Below are 19,264 nucleotides of genomic sequence, written 5' to 3'. Positions count from 1 at the left end.
ACACAAACGTCTTTTCAATTCAAGTTTATTTTGTTATTTAGTGCAAATTATATTACATAACATGGTCAAAAATTAAGAAAACAACAACTAGAACTATATACTGAATTAAAGAAATAGGTCACATTAATGATATTCTCTGTATTTACAGTACACAAGATCCAGTTCATTTTAAAAATGTACATTCTGTCCCATTTTCCCAGGATGACAGAGGTCAGAGTTCAGTCCCTTGACCAGGTAAAACCCGTACCCAGTCCCAAATAGACCCCTACCCCTAGCCTCTACCAGATAGGCACTTCACATAGATCTAAAATATTTAGACAGGTACCTCCTGGTAAACTAGGTGAAATTATCACCATATTGCTTCATATCCTTTCAGGTCTACACTTAGTACATATCAGCTAGGTGCTAAGGGCTCGGGGCTAGGTTTGGGAGTCCCAATGCCTTCAAATGAACCCCTGTCCCAGTCTCCTTCCATTCATAATCACGGGTCTGTATTTAAACATGAGGCAAGAGCAATATTTTGATCATATCCCTTTTACCCAGAGTAATATACTGTATAGAGATCCAGAGCTATATGACTCTCCTCTTAGCTACAGTATCAAGACCAGAAAGGAAAGGAGACAAGGAGGAAGCCTCCTTTCCCCCAAAGTGGTACAACTGACACACACAAAATAAATCAGACACTTTCACTTCAATGTCTGTCATCAGCTTTATAGCACACAACAAACACCTACACTCTCAACATGGAGAAAGTAATCTTTCAATCATATAGTTTTCCTTGTAACTTCACACTGCAGAGCCTAAAGCTACAGTGCAGCCATCCAGACTGCTGTGAAACTCAGAGGAAATGTTGTTCATGTTCTAGAAATCAAACAGAAAGAAGCAGATATCCACCAGACACATTCAAAAGGCAGTCAAATAAAGTGTTGTTTTTGAATGAGTTCAGTGGTTAAACTGGTTGTTCCGGGTTAGGCATACCAGTGCTGTTTGATTACTGCTCTTTAGCCCAAGGGAGGCTAACCTCTAGTCATTCAACACACACCTGTTCAGACTACCTATCCCTGTTTCTAAAACTGTGCTCTTTATGAATCATGAATGAACTGGCAAATAAACATCTTCAGAGATATAAATTCTTCATGTGCTAAATCAGACATAAATTAATAAATACCTGTACAGGGCTGGTGAACTGGTCAGTAACTCCTAGGCAGAGTATGCTGAACAGTATGTGATGTCAAAGGAAACCAAACCAAATAGTATCTAAATATAACATTTTACATGTTACATTTCAGCACCTGTGAAAGCCAGCCTTAACCTGTATTAGCCTGTCTGTAATTGTATTGTGTCCTGAAAACATCAGACACCAAGATGTTATGATATCTTACCAATAACTGCTCCACTTGAGAAACTTCCTTCACAGCCACACAGAAGTTGTTTTTTTTCCCAGACCAAGTGACTTTGACCAGGAATAAATCTGGTCCTAGGTATTGGCAATTGTTCATGATCAGGTCATTTCTTGGTCAGGTCAAAACTCCTAGGCCTAATTCATGAGTTAATCTTGACCTTTCCCTCTCACCTGTGAATTAAGACATTGATTCTGTGTGGATATAGTACACTGCCCACAAGCATTTTACTCCAATGAAAATTGACTTTTTACATTCATAGAGGTCACAGTGTCTGTCTGCCAGAGTGAAACAGGGCCAGTGTGTAAGCCTCTTACAGAAGAAAATGAGAAATCACTTCCAAAAAAAAGACTGCAGTGCAACACCCCAGAACTTCCCAAAGACAAGATACAAATGAGTAGAGCAATGCTGCTGTAGGTACATGTAGTTGGTACATGTAGTAGGTACATGTAGTTGGTACATGTAGTAGGTACATGTAGTTGAGGTTAGTTTTCCTGGTATGTATGAAATCACACACACAATCCTTGTTTTGCACTTATCCTGTCAGTGTGCTGTTGTGTTTTCTATTATAGCTACAGTACTGGATAATACATAGGCAGGATCCCTTTGTAGTTTGAAACAACATGAAAGTCCAATGTAAGTGAAAAATGCATGAGAAATAAATCCAAGTGCAATATGTCCACTGGATTCAGTTGAATGGTGCAGTTGAATGGTGCAGTTAAATGGTGTTTCAGTTTGTGTTTGAAAGAGCATTTTCTTTGTGATATACAGTACATCTCTGGCACCATCAAACAGTTAGATTTTCCCAACATCCACGTATGTGTTGTGTAGAAGCACTAATTCAAAAAATATTTGTGAAGGCATTGATAAAAGCAAAAAATAGACATTTGAAAGCAATTTGAAATGCAAATAGCGATTATCAAATAGGCAAATTAAGCTTAGGTACAGCTTGGATAACAACAGCTACTAAACAATGGAAGACAAACACACAGCGCACAGTCCTACAAGTTCTACAGTAGAGTAGCTACAGTCACTGACTGAGTGGACTAAAAAGAGTCTTTAATGTGTTAGGGTAGACCCACACCATAATGTGTTAGGGTAGACCCATCCCATAATGTGTTAGGGTAGACCCATACCATAATGTGTTAGGGTAGACCCATACCATAATATGTTAGGGTAGACCCATACCATAATATGTTAGGGTACAAAAGCATGTTAGCATGTGTTAGGGTAGACCCATACCATAATGTGTTAGGGTAGACCCATACCATCATGTGTTAGGGTAGACCCATACCATAATGTGTTAGGGTAGACCCATACCATAATGTGTTAGGGTAGACCCATACCATAATGTGTTAGGGTAGACCCATACCATAATGTGTTAGGGTAGACCCATACCATAATATGTTAGGGTAGACCCATACCATAATATGTTAGGGTAGACCCATACCATAATGTGTTAGGGTACAAAAGCATGTTAGCATGTGTTAGGGTAGACCCATACCATAATGTGTTAGGGTAGACCCATACCATCATGTGTTAGGGTAGACCCACACCATAATATGTTAGGGTAGACTCACACCATAATATGTTAGGGTAGACCCACATCATAATGTGTTAGGGTAGACCCACACCATAATGTGTTAGGGTAGACCCACACCATAATGTGTTAGGGTAGACCCACACCATAATGTGTTAGGGTAGACCCACACCATAATGTGTTAGGGTAGACCCACACCATAATGTGTTAGGGTAGACCCACACCATAATGTGTTAGGGTAGACCCACACCATAATGTGTTAGGGTAGACCCACACCATAATGTGTTAGGGTAGACCCACACCATAATGTGTTAGGGTAGACCCACACCATAATGTGTTAGGGTACAAAAGCATTCATTCCCTCTCTCAAATCAGAAAAACTGACCCAATATAATTCACATATCACAATTTACATAAATCTGTGGTACACAGAAATTAAAATATACATATACCACACAACCAAACAGAGCTCAACATGGAGCTGCATTAACAGAAGGGTCCCATTTGAAAAATAAATAACTTAGGGTTTTCTTTTTAAAGAAATTACTTTCAAGGGGACTAAAACTGTTTCAAAGTCTTTTACATCAGGCGATAAGACGGACGGTTATCTGTTGGCCCTAAATAAAGATGTGGTCCATGGGAGAATATCCATTGCATACTCCTCGTCCTCTTTCCTCACCTCCTTCTCAAAACCTGTTGGTTGTTATCAATGAGTAGCAATGCCTTCTGCTTCCTTCAATAGGTCCTCATGATCTGGTCTTGGGAGGCCATGTTGTTACCAGAGAAAGGTATTCTGGTAGTCAGAGTCACCAGAGATACAGATTGGTAATCTTCCCTCCTGGTCACATGGTCCGTAGTTATCCCTTTTTATGGTGGTCAGAGGCCAGCCTGGCTAACAATAGGTCCACATAGTACAGTCCCATGGATACAGTGTCCAGTGACGATTGAACGTCGGTGAGTCTACAGACACACACACACAAACCCCCACTGGGCATGATAGGAGTCAACACACAAACCCCCACTGGGCATGATGGGAGTCAACACACACCCCCACTGGACATGATATGAGTCAACACACACCCCCACTGGGCATGATAGGAGTCAACACACACCCCCACTGGACATGATATGAGTCAACACACAAACCCCCACTGGGCATGATGGGAGTCAACACACACCCCCACTGGACATGATATGAGTCAACACACACCCCCACTGGGCATGATAGGAGTCAACACACACCTCCACTGGGCATGATAGGAGTCAACACACACCCCCACTGGACATGATAGGAGTCAACACACACCCCCACTGGACATGATAGGAGTCAACGCACACCCCCACTGGGCATGATAGGAGTCAACACACACCCCCACTGGACATGATAGGAGTCAACGCACACCCCCACTGGGCATGATAGGGGTCAACACACACCCCCACTGGGCATGATAGGAGTCAACACACACCCCCACTGGACATGATAGGAGTCAACACACACCCCCACTGGACATGATAGGAGTCAACGCACACCCCCACTGGACATGATAGGAGTCAACACACACCCCCACTGGACATGATAGGAGTCAACACACACCCCCATTGGGGGAATAAACCAGACCAACTCTCACAACTGAGCAGACCTATGCGCGTGCACACACACGCCAACCTGATTAGTAATTTCTCGCCCTCTCTCTCACTCAGTGTGTGGAGTCTGTGCTGGGCGTGCCCAGTTGGTGCCAGTCTGCCCAGCACTGTCCGGGTGTCAGAGTCTTCAGGGGGATGAAGGCCTCGCCCAGCAGGGTGTTTTCCCAGAATGCACCATCCCCGAGTACCCGTAGATGGATAACCCTCTGCTGCAGGTCTCCACGAGGGATACGGTCATATACCAACTACAGGGAGAGAGAAGACACACACAGAGTTATACACCAGCCACACAGAGACAGAGAGAAACAGAGAGAGAGAGGAGAGAGGACACACAGAGTTATACACCATGTACACAGAGAGAGAGGGAGAGAGAGAGAGAGAGAGAGAGAGAAGACACACAGAATTATACACCAGCTACAGAGAGAGAGAGAGAGAGAGAGAGAGAGCGCGAGAGAGAAAATACACACAGAGTTGTACAACAGAGTTTATACAACAGTCGAGATACACAAATTTACATACACAGTCACACATCAACTAGGTCTCACCATCTCATTGTAGGTGGGGTTGCAAGTGCGGCGCGCGGCCTTGGTCTTCCTCTTGCTGGTTTTCTGGGGGTCTGGGAGGAGGTACAGCTTGACATAGGGGTCAGGGTCTGTCCCTTCCTGCAAGGGTTGCTGGGAAATACACAGGAGGAATGATAGTCAGTATATATCTAAAATAACAGTCTACAGTAGAAGTCTTCAACACCATTACATTCTCAATTAGCATCAGTATGCTGAAAGTACCCACGCACACACACTCACCAGGCCTCGTATGTGCATGACCATGATGAAGAGCTTGTCACTCTTGTAGGAGATGGAGAGCTTGACCTCTCCTACCACTTTGCCTGAGACCGGAGCCCAACAGATCTCTGCAGGTGGGGGAGAAAGACAAACAGAGACGGAGCATCTGATTATAGCATAATTATTGTCTCAATGTAGGATTTTAATACGGTTATACAGTATGAGTGTATGTGTGTGTGTGTTTATAGTGGCAGGAGGTGTGTGTACATGTACTGTGTTTATGTGTGTGACGGCCCAGGGAGCAAGGAGGGCTGGATCTACAGAGATAGGTGACTGTATGCCCATGTGCTGTAGATACATCTTCATTAGAACGCCAGTCAGCCAGATTGAAAGCTGGAGTTCCATTTAACCTCTAACCCCTAACTCATGAAAGTTGCTAAATGACTAAAATGTCAAATGTCTATGATTGGTTATCACATAGGCTACTATTCCGGTGGCCAAGGACACAGAGTGTGTCACGGGCTCGATACACTGGACTCTGCTTGGTGTGGCTGTTTGTTTTAGAAAGTGATAAAGTTAACCCTGTAGCTATATGCTGTGCATTACATCTTGTTAAAATCAGGCTTCCAATAGATAACCATCTCCTCTCTGCGAGTCACCTGATGCATCACACACTGTGGGCGGGTGGGTGGGTGGGTGGGTGGGCGGGCGGGTGGGTGGGTGGGTAGGTGGGTGGGCGGGCGGGTGTACCTGCAGGTTTGCTCTGCAGTGTGTTCACCACTGTTCCAGGTTTCTCGTCTCTTTGCAAAGGATGGAAGAAAGTGTAGATGAGGTCACACTGAGATAAAGAGAAACAGAAAGACAGAAAGACAGACAAAAATAGACACAGAAACAGAAAGAGAGAGACAGAGAGAGACAGAGAAAAAGAGACAGAAAGAAAGGGGAAGAGAGGAGGTACATTCAGTTAATGACAGAAAACAACATGACACCTCCACGAGACCTAATTCATTCCTAGGTGGAACATCAACTCACAACAATACTGTGGGCGCTATTTTCAAACTGAAAAAAAAGAAATGGGAGTGCTAGCAGTTCTAGCTTGTGTTTACATTTGACATGGAAGTTGAGCTGTATGTGTGATGTCAAACTGTTCTATTAGAGAGACAGTAGAGGGAAGTTCTGGTAAGTGACTACAGTACCCGCCCTGACAGATTGTGTGTGTATGTCTAAGGCTGTAACACTGATATGCGGCTTCTTCGGAAAAGGAAGGGCTGAATTGTAAGAAACTCTCCAGTCATAGTGAAACCACAACCACGTACAGACTTGACTCCACATACATCATTCTGCCTCCACTTTAATGAGCCTGTGTCCGTGCACATAAAAAACTGGCAGTTAAATAAATAATACAGTAACAATTCAGTTTAAAAGTTTACCTTAGCAAAATATATTTAAGCACAGTTTCACAATTCCTGACATTTAATCCTAGGAAAAGTTCCCTGTTTTAGGCCAGTTAGGATCACCACTTTATTTAAAGAATGTGAAATGTCAGAATAATAGTAAAGATAATTATTTATTTCAGCTTTTATTTATTTCATCACATTCCCAGTGGGTCAGAAGTTTACGTACACTCAGTTAGTATTTGGTAGCATTGCCTTTAAATTGTTTAACTTGGGTCAAACGTGTCGGGTGGCCTTCCACAACAAGTTGGGTGAATTTTGGCCCATTCCTCATGACAGAGCTGGGGTAATTGAGTCAGGTTTGTAGGTCTCCTTGCTCGCACACACTTTTTCAGTTCTGCCCACACATTTTCTATAGGATTGAGGTCAGGGCTTTGTAATGGCCACTCCAATACCTTGACTTTGTTGTCCTTAAGCCATTTTGCCACAACTTTGGAAGCATGCTTGGGGTCATTGTCCATTTGGAAGACCCATTTGCGACCAAGCTTCAACTTCAACTGATGTCTCGAGATGTTGCTTCAATATATCCACATATTTTTTCTGCCTCATGATGCCATCTATTTGTGAAGTGCACCAGTCCCTCCTGCAGCAAGCACCCCTACAACAGGATGCTACCACCCCCGTGCTTTAAGGTTGGGATGGTGTTCTTCGGCTTGCAAGCCTCCGTGTCCCCCAAACATAATGATGGTCATTATGGTCAAACAGTTCTATTTTTGTTTCATCAGACCAGAGGACATTTCTCCAAAATGTATGATCTTTGTCCCCATTTGCAGTTGCAAACCGTAGTCTGGCTTTTTAATGGAGGTTTTGGAGCAGTGGCTTCTTCCTTGTTGAGCGGCCTTTCAGGTTATGTTGATATTGGACTCGTTTTACTGTGGATATAGATACTTTTGTACCTGTTTCCTCCAGCATCCTCACAATGTCCTTTGCTGTTGTTCTGGGATTGATTTGTACTTCTCACACCAAGGTACATTCATCTCTAGGAGACAGAACGCGTCTCCTTCCTGAGCGGTATGACGGCTGCGTGGTCCCATTGTGTTTATACTTGCACAATATTGTTTGTACAGATGAACGTGGTACCTTCAGGCGTTTGGAAATTGCTCCCAAGGATGAACCAGACTTGTGGAGGTCTACCATTTTATTTCCCGAGGTCTTGGATGGTTTCCTTTGATTTTCCCATGATGTCAAGCAAAGAGGCACTGAGTTTGAAGGTAGGCCTTGAAATACATCCACAGGTACACCTCCAATTGACTCAAATTATGTCAATTAGCCTATCAGAAGCTTCTAAAGCCATGACATCATTTTCTGGAATTTTACAAGCTGTTTAAAGGCCCAGTCAACTTAGCGTATGTAAACTTCTGACCCACTGAAATTGTGACACAGTGTGATACAGTTATAAGTGAAATAATCTGTCTGTAAACAATTGTTGGAAAAATTACTTGCGTCATGCACAAAGTAGATGTCCTAACTGACTTGCCAAAACTATAGTTAACAAGAAGTTTGTAGAGTGGTTGAAAAACAAGTTTTAATGACTCCAACCAGAGTGTATGTAAACTTCAGATTACAACTATAGTAATTTGCATTAAAAATTAACTGTTAATATAGAATTAGGATGAGATTCATGGTCAGTCTAGTGGTTTTCAAACCTGTACTCTGGGACACTCAGTCATTCCATGGATTTGATCTATTCCAGAGTTAGCACACTTGATTGAACAGAGTCAACACCTGAACCAAGAGGTTTGAGAACCACTGGTCTAGTGAATATAGTGATAGCACAGTGCTTTAAATAAACCTTTAAATAGAATGGCAGATACACAACAGGGGTCACTGAGTGCCTGAACCAAAGGTCGGAGGTGACTGGTTACCTGGGCGACCTCGGGCGCAGCGTGCACCAGATGCCAGACGTATCCGTTGAGCTCGTCTTTCCTCCTATCAGCCATCGCCTCTCCTCGAGACCGCCCAATCAAAAACCGGCTGGGGAAACTGGGAGGGGCATCAAAGGCAGTGGTGTAAAGTAAGGAAAACACTTTAAAGTATTACTTAAGTCATTTTTTGGGGTCTCTGTTCTTTACTCAACTATTTATATTTTTCAAACTTTTACTTCACTGCATTGCTAAAGAAAATAATAATGTACTTTTTACTCCATAAATTTTCCCTAACACCCAAAAGTACTCGTTTTTGAATGCTTTTAAAAAAAAATGCTTACCAGGACAGGAAAATGGTCAAAGTTACACACTTATCAAGAAAACATCCCTGGTCATCCCTACTTCCTCTGAGGAAGCGGATTTATTAAACACACATGCTTCATTTGTAAATGATTTCTGAGTGTTGGAGTGTGCCCTGGCTATCAGTAAATGTAAAAAAAAAATACAAGAGGGGCTCCCAGGTGGCGCAGCGGTCTAAGGCACTACAGATCCTGGTTCCATCTCGGGCTGTATCACAACCGGCCGTGATCAGGAATCCCATAGGGCGGAGTGCAACTGGCCCGGCATCGTCCAGGTTAGGGGAGGGCTTGGCTGGAGGCGCTTTACTTGGCTCATCGTGCTCTAGCGACTCCTTGTGGCGGGCCAGGCGCCTGACCTTGTTTGTCAGGTGAACAGTGTTTCCTGTTTCCAGGTTAAGCAAGCGCGGTTTGGTGGGTCATGTTTCAGGAAGACCCATGACTCGACCTTTGCCTGCCGAGCCCAGAGAGTATAAAACTAAAGTGTAATTTGATTTAATTTAAGTTCGCTATCGTTCACTAGTCCTACTGGTAGGCTAGTTCTGTTGTGATAATAATGTTTGTTGTCAGAGTTAAGGCCCGGGCCATACACCAAGCCAATAACTATAATCATAATTGTAATGAGAAACTATAGGCTACATAACTATAAAACACTGGTGAGCATCCACACAAGAGGACATTTTATAGTTGATCATTCCACAGTCCTGCACCTGTCAATCAACTGATCAACACATTCCACTGCTTATAATAAGGTGGTAACAAGACCATACATGGGGTCTCTAACACAGATACATACGGGTTCAGACAATTCAGTGCTTTCAGGGTGTGTTCATTGTCATAGTGAAAACTGCAAACAATACTTCAATGTACATGGAGGTCTAATGAAAAATAATATACTAACTTGTATTGAAATGTAGCAATTCAACAAACTGTTTAGCCTGTGCATCTTTTACAGCAGGCCTTGTTGCTCAAGTGGTTTGAAGTGATTTCCATTTTTCTAATAGTTGTCAATTCCTTTGGTTCTTCCTTTTCACTGTGCTCATCTCTGTATGTCCTGTGCAATTATTTGCAATGTATCAGTGCAACAATGTAATCATAACCGGCCAAAAGTGATCACATAATCACTCTATCCTCAACTTTCCCCGACATGCATTTTCTATGCTGTAGGCGTGTTCTACATTCAGAAATTAGGTTCTTTCCCTGAATAAACTATTAGGCCTAGTATAAAAATGAAAATAAATGTCCTACTATCTTTTGTAGCTTTTCCTGAGATTTTACGAGAAGAGAAATGGCCTGTTGTGGAGAGGCTTGCTTAGCCTGTTGCACAAGGAAACAGCTGTAATAGAGTCTAGTGATGTGTAGCCAAACTAAGAAGCTAAATATTAGCTCGATATTAGGCTAATAATTAGCTAAATATTAGGGCTATAGGCTAAATATTTACCTGTCAAAGTGCAAGACAAATCATTTGACAGATTAGGAAATGGCAGATCTGTAGTGGGTTCCTCCAGGCTGTGCTCTGTGGCCTACGTTTTTAGACAAGACAATTATTATACCTGGGCTACAACAACACAGTGCAATGAGGAACGTATTATTGTTATCAAATGAATACACCACTATCGCCCATAGGCTGTAAACTGATGTGATGTAGGCTAATTCGAATAACTGCTCATGCCGAAATAACTGCATAGGCCAACAGCCTAGGCCTGAGTATGCAACTATTTGGGTCTATTCTTGACAGTTTAGAAGGTCTAGAAAGGTACATTAGCAGGTGACTCATACGGTGTATTTTGTCAGGATGTAGCCTGGTGTTAAGACAGGCCTACTGTAGTAAAATATTGGCTTCTCCTCTCCAACTCCCTGCCCGTGAATGCTGTAGCCTATTTTTTATTCAGCCAGCAAGAACAAGCGTGCATCTCCCCTCCAATAGACTATTAGTAGGCTTAAGAAAATACGTTGAAATGTGTCCAACAAGCTTTTGTAGCCTGGCTTTCCTAGGACTCTACAATAATTAAAAGGAATAGCTGGTGCATAATTGCGCAACAGAACAGTGAAGACAGACAGGGTGTAGACTAACTTAGACGTGGATGCATATTAGCTAATAATTCATTAGCTGAATGTTAGGCTTCACACTACAAGTGAATATATCCAGTCAACTTACACAGTGAAAGTAAAAAAGGTTTCTCAGATAAAGAAATCCTAGGTAGCTGCCTACACTATGTGTGCTCCTGAGGCTGTGCTGAGCGCTCCTTCCCAGTCCCCAGCTAACAGTTAGAAAACACACTCCATTGTTTCAGTTTTTTAGGGACAAGAAATGTATTCTACCTAAACTACAACACAATGTAATGAAGAATGTTATTATTGTTTTCAAGTGAGTAACAAAACTCTAGTCTAGGCTGTAAACTGCAGTGAATAGCCTGTCATTTGAATAACTGCTCAAAAGCCTGTTTTTATTGTGGTGGAAATTCTAACCAAGTGAGAGAGACTTTGTTATTTCTTCAAACAATCCACCTTTATTATCGATTAAGAATTACAATAATTGAGCTGGTCAACGCCATCGATAATTGTTGAGAGCCCAACGAGCAGATTTGGGTTACAGCTCTTTATAGCAAAGTACATCCTCCTGAATGTTCATGACAAACAACAGATGTGTAGAATTATACAAAGGTACATTGTGCTAACAAGCAACAGACAGCAAGATTTACATTGCGCCAGGTTTCTGTCTCTAGGTCATTTACTGCTTGTTTATACTGGATTATTTTCTCAGTTTCACACTCCTTAACACACAGATACTAATGCAACAAGTCCAGTGTTCATCTGCATGTGAGAGAGAAACTGGAGGGACGGTTCACCTGGCCCTGGCACACAGGTTAGCATTACACAGACACTAATCATTCAATGGACTGGAGGCTCTATCACCAAGCCATCATAAATCAATTGCTAGCGCCAAGCCCCCAGAGGCCCAACTCAGTCCCACAGACACAGATGAGACAGTACTGAGAAATCTTATTTGATGCATAAACAGTATTAAAACATCATCTTGCCATTTTCTACCATAGAATGTATGTTAATTTAGAAATAACTCCAACTAGCCTGCCTGATTGGAAAAACCATTTGGATCAGTTATGGGTTTATTCACTGCAGTTTACAAGGTCCAGACACATTTTCCTACAGTTATTTAGTCTCCAATGATTATCACTAATATTACTATTCCTCTATTACTAGTTGTAGTTACTGTTGTTGTTTCAAGAGAAGGGTGATGTTCTGTAAATGATCAGTGTGTGTGTGTGTGTGTGTGTGTGTGTGTGTGTGTATTACCTGGGTAGTTTGGATGAGGGGAAGACGAGGCGTAGTTTACTGTGTAGTTCATAGAACTCCTCAAAGCTCCTCTGGACCAACACTGACCCCTGCTGGCCCTCTCGCTCCACCTTCACCACAAATGCCTGTGGGGAAAGACACACACACACTATACAGTTGATCTTACATGACTCCAGCCTTACGTGATACATCCTTTACGAAGGCTGTGGGTTAGGGTTAGGGAGAGACAGTTTGTCTTTTGTATTTGTTGCTGGGCTTATACTAAAGTGTAGGTGCATGTGTGTGTAGCTAACTGTAGACTTACATTGCATTCATTTTCTGGGGCTGTGTGTGTATACGTAGTATATTGTGTGACTGTGGCCTTACGTATTTGTGAATCATTTGCTGGGGCTGTATGTGCGTATGTAGTATAGTGGACATATCCCTTGCTGGGCCTATATGAACATGCAACTGTAGATTTACACATAGGTTTAATTTACGAGGCCTGTAGGTGTATATGTAGACGTACGTATCCTTTGCTGGAGCTGTACGTTCGTATGTGTCGGCAGACAAAGAGGTTGCGGATGAGTCCATCAGTCTTGAGGGTGTAAACCCGAGGGGCAAAGGAGAGGACAGGATGCTCCTCGGATGAGGCAAACTTCATCTGGGCCAAGTTATGGATGAAGAAGTTCAACTTAGTTGCAACACTGCCCAGACTGGACTCTATCAACCTAGAGAGGGACAGCGAGAGGAGGGACAAAGAGAGAGAAAGCGAGAGGAGTCAGACAAGAGACCAGACAGTCTATGCCTGTATGGTTTATACTGTAAGTCTATATAGGGGCAGCGGGTAGCCTAGTGGTTAGAGCGTTGGGCCAGTAACAAAAAGGTTGCTAGATCGAATCCCAGAGCTGACAAGGTAAAAATCTGTCGTTTTGCAGCTGAACAGGGCAGTTAACCCACTGTTCCTAGGCCGTCATTATAAATAAGAATTTGTTCTTAACTGACTTGCCTAGTTAAATAAAAAATATATAGAATATACTGTGTGCGTGTACCTGGTGAAGTACATTGTAGCGTCAGCCTCAGACTCGTGAGGTCTCAAGGCGTCGTAGACATACTTCAGATCATCCAGGTCTGACAGCTCAGGAATGCCACACGACAACATCTATACAGGACACAAAGGAAGACATCAGTGTGTGTGCGTTCGTACACACACACACACACACTCACACACACACACACACACACACACACGTGTGTATGTATACGTACCAGTCCCAGTAGGTTGAGGAAGAGATGTGTGTGTTTGCGGATGAGGTTGTAGGCCTCACAGCACAGGTCCACAAAGTCATGGAAACGACTGGAAGGTTTGTCTCCTCCGTTGATTACATAGGCCATGTCAGAGGTGAACACAAACGGAGCACGGTCCCTGCCAATCACATATACACACAGATAAATACCAATCAGAACACAGGGCCATTGGTCTCTACCAACAGGAACAGAACCATCGGTCTGCCTGCCAATCAGAAAAAGACTAAACCAAAAACAAAGACAGTGGTAAAAGTTGCGTTCCTCTGTCCTTGCAATAGGGATTACATTGAGATTTGAAATTGAAGTTGGGTATACATTTCACAGCGTCCTCCCGGGCTCACCGTTTGATGTTGCCAAACATCTGGGCGTGTCCTAAAAACTTGCCAAAGTCGATGTGGAACATGTGACCGCTGGTCTTTAGCATGATATTGTCGTTGTGACGGTCACAGATACCCAGGATGTAGGTGGCCACGCAGCAGCCTGCGCAAGAGTAGATAAAGTTCTCCACAGCCTAGCAGGACACAGCACAGGGTCAGAGGTTACAGGTCAACGTGTGTACAACGAGAGAGTGTTGGTGTGAGGTTGAGAGAGTGGGCGAGTGGGTGTGTGTGCTTGAGTGAATGATAGTTTGCATGCACATGTGTCTGACTGTACCTTCTCATACTCGTCCTCTGTGGGGTTGTGTTTCTGTAGCCAGTCAGCCAGGGGGCGGTCCTTAAAGGAACCAGTCACTCCGTGTTCCCCCTGGATCTTCCTCAGAGTCTCAGCCTGGGGAATCATCTCCACCATACCTGAGAGTGAGTGAGAGAGACGAGAAAGAGAGGAGAGAGAGACACATACTTTTTGGTTATGTGGTGTGGTGTATGTGGACACCTGCTCGTCGAACGTCTCATTCCAAAATCATGGGCATTGATATGGAGTTGGTCCCCCCTTTGCTGCTATAACAGCCTCCACTCTTCTGGGAAGGCTTTCCACTAGATGTTGGAACATTGCTGCGGGGACTTACTTCCATTCAGCCACTAGTGATGTCGGGGACTGATGTTGGCCGAGTAATCCTGGCTCTCAGTCGTTGATCCAATTCATCCCAAAAGTGATCGATGGGGTTGAGGTCAGAGCTCAGTGCAGGCCAATCAAGTTCTTGCACACCGACAAACCATTTCTCCATGGGACCTCGCTTTGTGCAAAAGGGGCATTGTCATGCTGAAGCAAGAAAGGGCCTTCCCCAAACTTTTGACACAAAGTTGACACAAAGTTGGAAGCACAGAATCGTCTAAAATGTCATTGTATGCTATAACGTTAGGATTTCCCTTAACTGGAACAAAGTGTTATTCCTCCTCCACCAAACTTTACCGTTGGCCCCATGCATTGGTGCAGATAACGTTCTCCTGGCATCCGCCAAACCCAGATTCGTCCGTCTGACTGCCAAATGGTCATTCATCACTCCAGAGGACGTGTTTCCACTGCTACAGAGTCGAATGGGGGCGAGCTTTACACCACTCCAGCCAACGCTTGGCATTGCGCAAGGTGATCTTAGGCTTGTGTGCGGCTGTTTGGCCATGAAAACACATTTTATGAAGCTCCCAACGAACAGTTATTGTGCTGACGTTGCTCCAGAGGCAGTTTGGAACTTGGTACTGAGTGTTGCAAACGAGGACAGACGATTTTTAAACGCTACGCGCTTCAGCACTCGGGGCTCCCATTCTGTGAGCTTGTGTGGCCTACCACTTCATGGCTGAGCCATTGTTGCTCGTAGGCGTTTCCACTTCCCAATAACAGCACTTACAGTTGAACGGAGCAGCTATAGCCAGGTAGAAATTTGACAAACTGACTTGTTGGAAAGTTGACATCCTATGACGGTGCCACGTTGAAAGTCACTGAGTTCTTCAGTAAGGCCATTCTACTGCCAATGTTTGTCTATTGAGATTGCATGGCTGTGTGCTCAATTTTATACACGTGTCAGCAACGGGTGTACCTGAAATAGCCGAGTCCACTAATTTGAAGGTGTGTCCACATACCTTTTTATATATAGTGTATTTCCCCACAGACCATACATACCCACAAAGAATTTGAAAACAAATCAAACATTGATAAACTACCGCAGTGTGCAGTCACATCAGCTAGATTTGTGGCCCGTTGCCATGAAAACAGGGCAACCAGAGGAGCACAAACAACATGGTAAATACAACCTATATTTATCTGTTGATTTATTTTCCCTTTCATACTTCAACTACTTGCACATTACAACACTGTACATAGACAATAACACAACATTTGAAATGTCAAAAAACCTTTGAACCTTTGTAATGTTTCCCTTTGTTTATTGTCTATTTCATTTGCTTTGGAAATGTAAACATATGTTTCCCATGCCAATAAAGCCCTTTGAATTGAGAGAGAGAGAGAGAGAGAGAGAGAGAGAGAGAGAGAGAGAGAGAGATCGGTCATGAGCAGATGAGCTCCTGAATTTTTCTGCATGTTTTTTTTAACAAAAATATAGATTTAGAGAGTTGGATAAACTTGGATTTTTTCCACAAGGACATAAACAGGATACTACCCTCCACAACATAACCTTCACTCCAAATCAAAACTCCAAACCTACAATCTGATTTTGGACAAAATTACAACCAAAGATTCTTATCCCAAGGACTATACAGCAAATGCTCTGGCAAACTAATGACCAGCAAAAGAAGAAAAACAGAAACCTGAAAATAATATTTAGTCTGAAAATACTTTTAAAGCCAAGAAGAAAAATAAATTATAAATAAATTATACTAAAATAAATCTGAGCACCAACTCTGGTCAACCAGCCACATAATCTCAAATCGCACTCCACACTGCCCTTTCTCACCTGGACAAAAGGAACACCTATGTGAGAATGCTGTTCATTGACTACAACTCAGTGTTCAACACCATATTGACCACAAAGCTCATCACTAAGCTAAGGACTCTGAGACTAAACACCTCCCTCTGCAACTGGATCCTGGACTTCCTGATGGGCCGCCCCCAGGTGGTAAGAGTAGGCAACAACACGTCTGCCACGCTGATCCTTAACACTGGGGCCCCTCAGGGGTGTGTACTTAGTCCCCTCTTGTAATCCCTTTTCACCCACGACTGTGTGGCCAAACACGACTCCAGCACCATCATTAAGTTTGCTGACGACACAACAGTGGTAGGCCTGATCACCGACAACGATGAGATGGCCTATAGGGAGGAGGTCAGAGACCTGGCAGTGTGGTGGCAGGACAACAACGTCTCCCTCAATGTGAGCAAGACAAAGGTGGGCCAAACAGGCCCCCATTAACGTTGACGGGGCTGTAGTGGAGCAGGTCGAGAGTTTCAAGTTCCTTGGTGTCCACATCACCAACAAACTATCATGGTCAAAACATACCAAGACAGTCGTGAAGAGGGCACGACAAAACCTTTTCCCCCTTAGGAGACTGAAAAGATTTGGCATGGGTCCTCAGATCCTCAAAAGGTTCTACAGCTGCACCATTAAGAGCATCCTGACCGGTTGCATCACTGCCTGGTATGGTGTTAGAAGTGGACCTAGGGGTCATGATTGGGGCTGTACCAAATTATTGATGTATTAGAATAAATGATTATGCTTATGTTGTATTAATAGAAGGGGAGGGGTTATAAGACCTAGACTACAGATTAACAATATATATATATATACATTATGAGGTTTTAATATTGTTCCAGTTGTTTTCCAGTTCTCTCTCTCTTATAAAGAGACCCCTCTGAGAAATGTGTGACTGAGACAGAACTCTGCAGGGGAGTGTAGGAGACAAGACTACTCAGACATTCCACTATAAATCAACTTGGACATTTACTGCTAAGCTTTTAGATAACACACTAAAAGCCGTGTTTATATAGCTTTGTAGGTATGGTTTTGGTCTCATGAGTAAAAGATAATGACGTAGGCAGTGACATCACGAGTGCTGGATTCCAGGTTTGATAAAATATCATGGGATCTTTCTTTGATGCAGAACTTACTCGGAAACATGCGTTATGTTCCTGTTTTCAACTTGTCTGCAAATGCATTAATAAAGGTTTTTGAATAATTTAATTAAAGATATTGTCATAATGCTAATTTCACCAATGATTGACAAGGAACAAGGAAACGAACCCCAACAATGGCAACTGCTTGGCATCTGGCAGTAAGGCGCTACTGGGGCCAAGCTTCCTGTCATCCAGGACCTACAGTTGAAGTCGGAAGTTTACATACACTTAGGTTGGAGTCATTAAAACGTGTTTTTCAACCACTCCACAAATGTCTTGTTAACAAACTATAGTTTTGGCATGTCAGTTAGGACATCTACTTTGTGCATGACACAAGTCATTTTTTCAACAATTGTTTACAGAAAGATTATTTCACTTATAATTCCCTATATCACAATTCCAGTGGGTCAGAAGTTTACATAGACTAAGTTGACTGTGCATTTAAACAGCTTGGAAAATTCCAGAAAATTATGTCATGGCTTTAGAAGCTTCTGCTGAGGCTAATTGACATCATTTGAGTCAATTGGAGGTGTACCTGTGGATGTATTTCAAGGCCTACCTTCAAACTCAGTGCCTCTTTTCTTGACATAATGGGAAAATCAAAAGAAATCAGCCAAGACCTCAGAAAAAAATTGTTGACCTCCACAAGTCTGGTACATCCTTGGGAGCAATTTCCAAATGCCTGACGGTACCACGTTCATCTGTACAAACAATAGTACGCAAATATAAACACCATGGGACCACGCAGCCGTCATACCCCTCAGGAAGGAGACGCGTTCTGTCTCCTAGAGATGGACGTACCTTGGTGCGAAAAGTGGAAATCAATCCCAGAACAACAGCAAAGGACCTTGTGAAGATGCTGGAGGAAACAGATACAAAAGTATCTATATCCACAGTAAAATGAGTCCTATATCGACATAACCTGAAAGGCCCCTCAGCAAGGAAGAAGCCACTACTCCAAAACACCATAAAAAAGCCAGACTACTGCACATGGAGACAAAGATTGTACTTTTTGGAGAAATTTCCTCTGGTTTGATGAAACAAAAACAGAACTGTTTGGCCATAATGACCATCGTTATGTTAGGAGGAAAAGGGGGAGGCTTGCAAGTCGAAGAACACCATCCCAACCGTGAAGCACAGGGGTGGCAGCATCATGTTGTGGGGGTGCTTTGCTGCAGGAGGGACTGTTGCACTTCACAAAATAGATGGCTTCATGAGAATTATGTGGATATATTGAAGCAACATCTCAAGACATCAGTCAGGAAGTAAAAGCTTAGTCGCAAATGGGTCTTCCACATGGACAATGACTCCAAGCATACTTCCAAAGTTGTGGCAAAGTGGCTTAAGGACAACAAAGTCAAGGTATTGGAGTGGCAATCACAAAGCCCTGACCTCAATCCTATAGAAAATGTGTGGGCAGAACTGAAAAAGTGTGTGCGAGCAAGGAGGCCTATAAACCTGACTCAGTTACACCAGCTCTGTCAGGAGGAATGGGCCAAAATTCACCCAACTTATTGTGGGAAGCTTGTGGAAGGCTACCCGAAACGTTTGACCCAAATTAAACAATGTAAAGTCAATTCTACCAAATACTATTTGAGTGTATGTAAACTTCTGATCCACTG

General features: G+C 43.1%; 1 protein-coding gene across 1 annotated transcript in view; it reads right to left on the bottom strand.

The window, feature by feature from the left end:
• Positions 1-9: 9 nt before the first annotated feature.
• The window catches only part of LOC110528363 (phosphatidylinositol 4-phosphate 3-kinase C2 domain-containing subunit beta), an 88,663-nt gene continuing 69,408 nt past the window's right edge, over positions 10-19,264 (bottom strand). The window contains exons 22-32 of the mRNA XM_036983959.1: positions 14,298-14,434; positions 13,985-14,154; positions 13,605-13,761; positions 13,388-13,497; positions 12,865-13,066; positions 12,357-12,481; positions 8,686-8,803; positions 6,117-6,204; positions 5,388-5,494; positions 5,130-5,258; positions 10-4,829 (exon numbers count right to left, since the gene is read on the bottom strand). Of these exons, the coding sequence (XP_036839854.1) occupies positions 4,638-4,829; positions 5,130-5,258; positions 5,388-5,494; positions 6,117-6,204; positions 8,686-8,803; positions 12,357-12,481; positions 12,865-13,066; positions 13,388-13,497; positions 13,605-13,761; positions 13,985-14,154; positions 14,298-14,434 (1,535 nt within the window). The 3' untranslated portion in view covers positions 10-4,637. The remainder of the gene's footprint in view (positions 4,830-5,129; positions 5,259-5,387; positions 5,495-6,116; positions 6,205-8,685; positions 8,804-12,356; positions 12,482-12,864; positions 13,067-13,387; positions 13,498-13,604; positions 13,762-13,984; positions 14,155-14,297; positions 14,435-19,264) is intronic.

This window comes from Oncorhynchus mykiss, chromosome 7, assembly GCF_013265735.2.
Source record: "Oncorhynchus mykiss isolate Arlee chromosome 7, USDA_OmykA_1.1, whole genome shotgun sequence".
In the NCBI taxonomy this organism is placed as follows: Eukaryota; Metazoa; Chordata; class Actinopteri; order Salmoniformes; family Salmonidae; genus Oncorhynchus; species Oncorhynchus mykiss.
The sequence above is the reverse complement of the archived record's forward strand: the minus strand, read 5'-3'. Positions and strand labels throughout refer to the sequence as shown.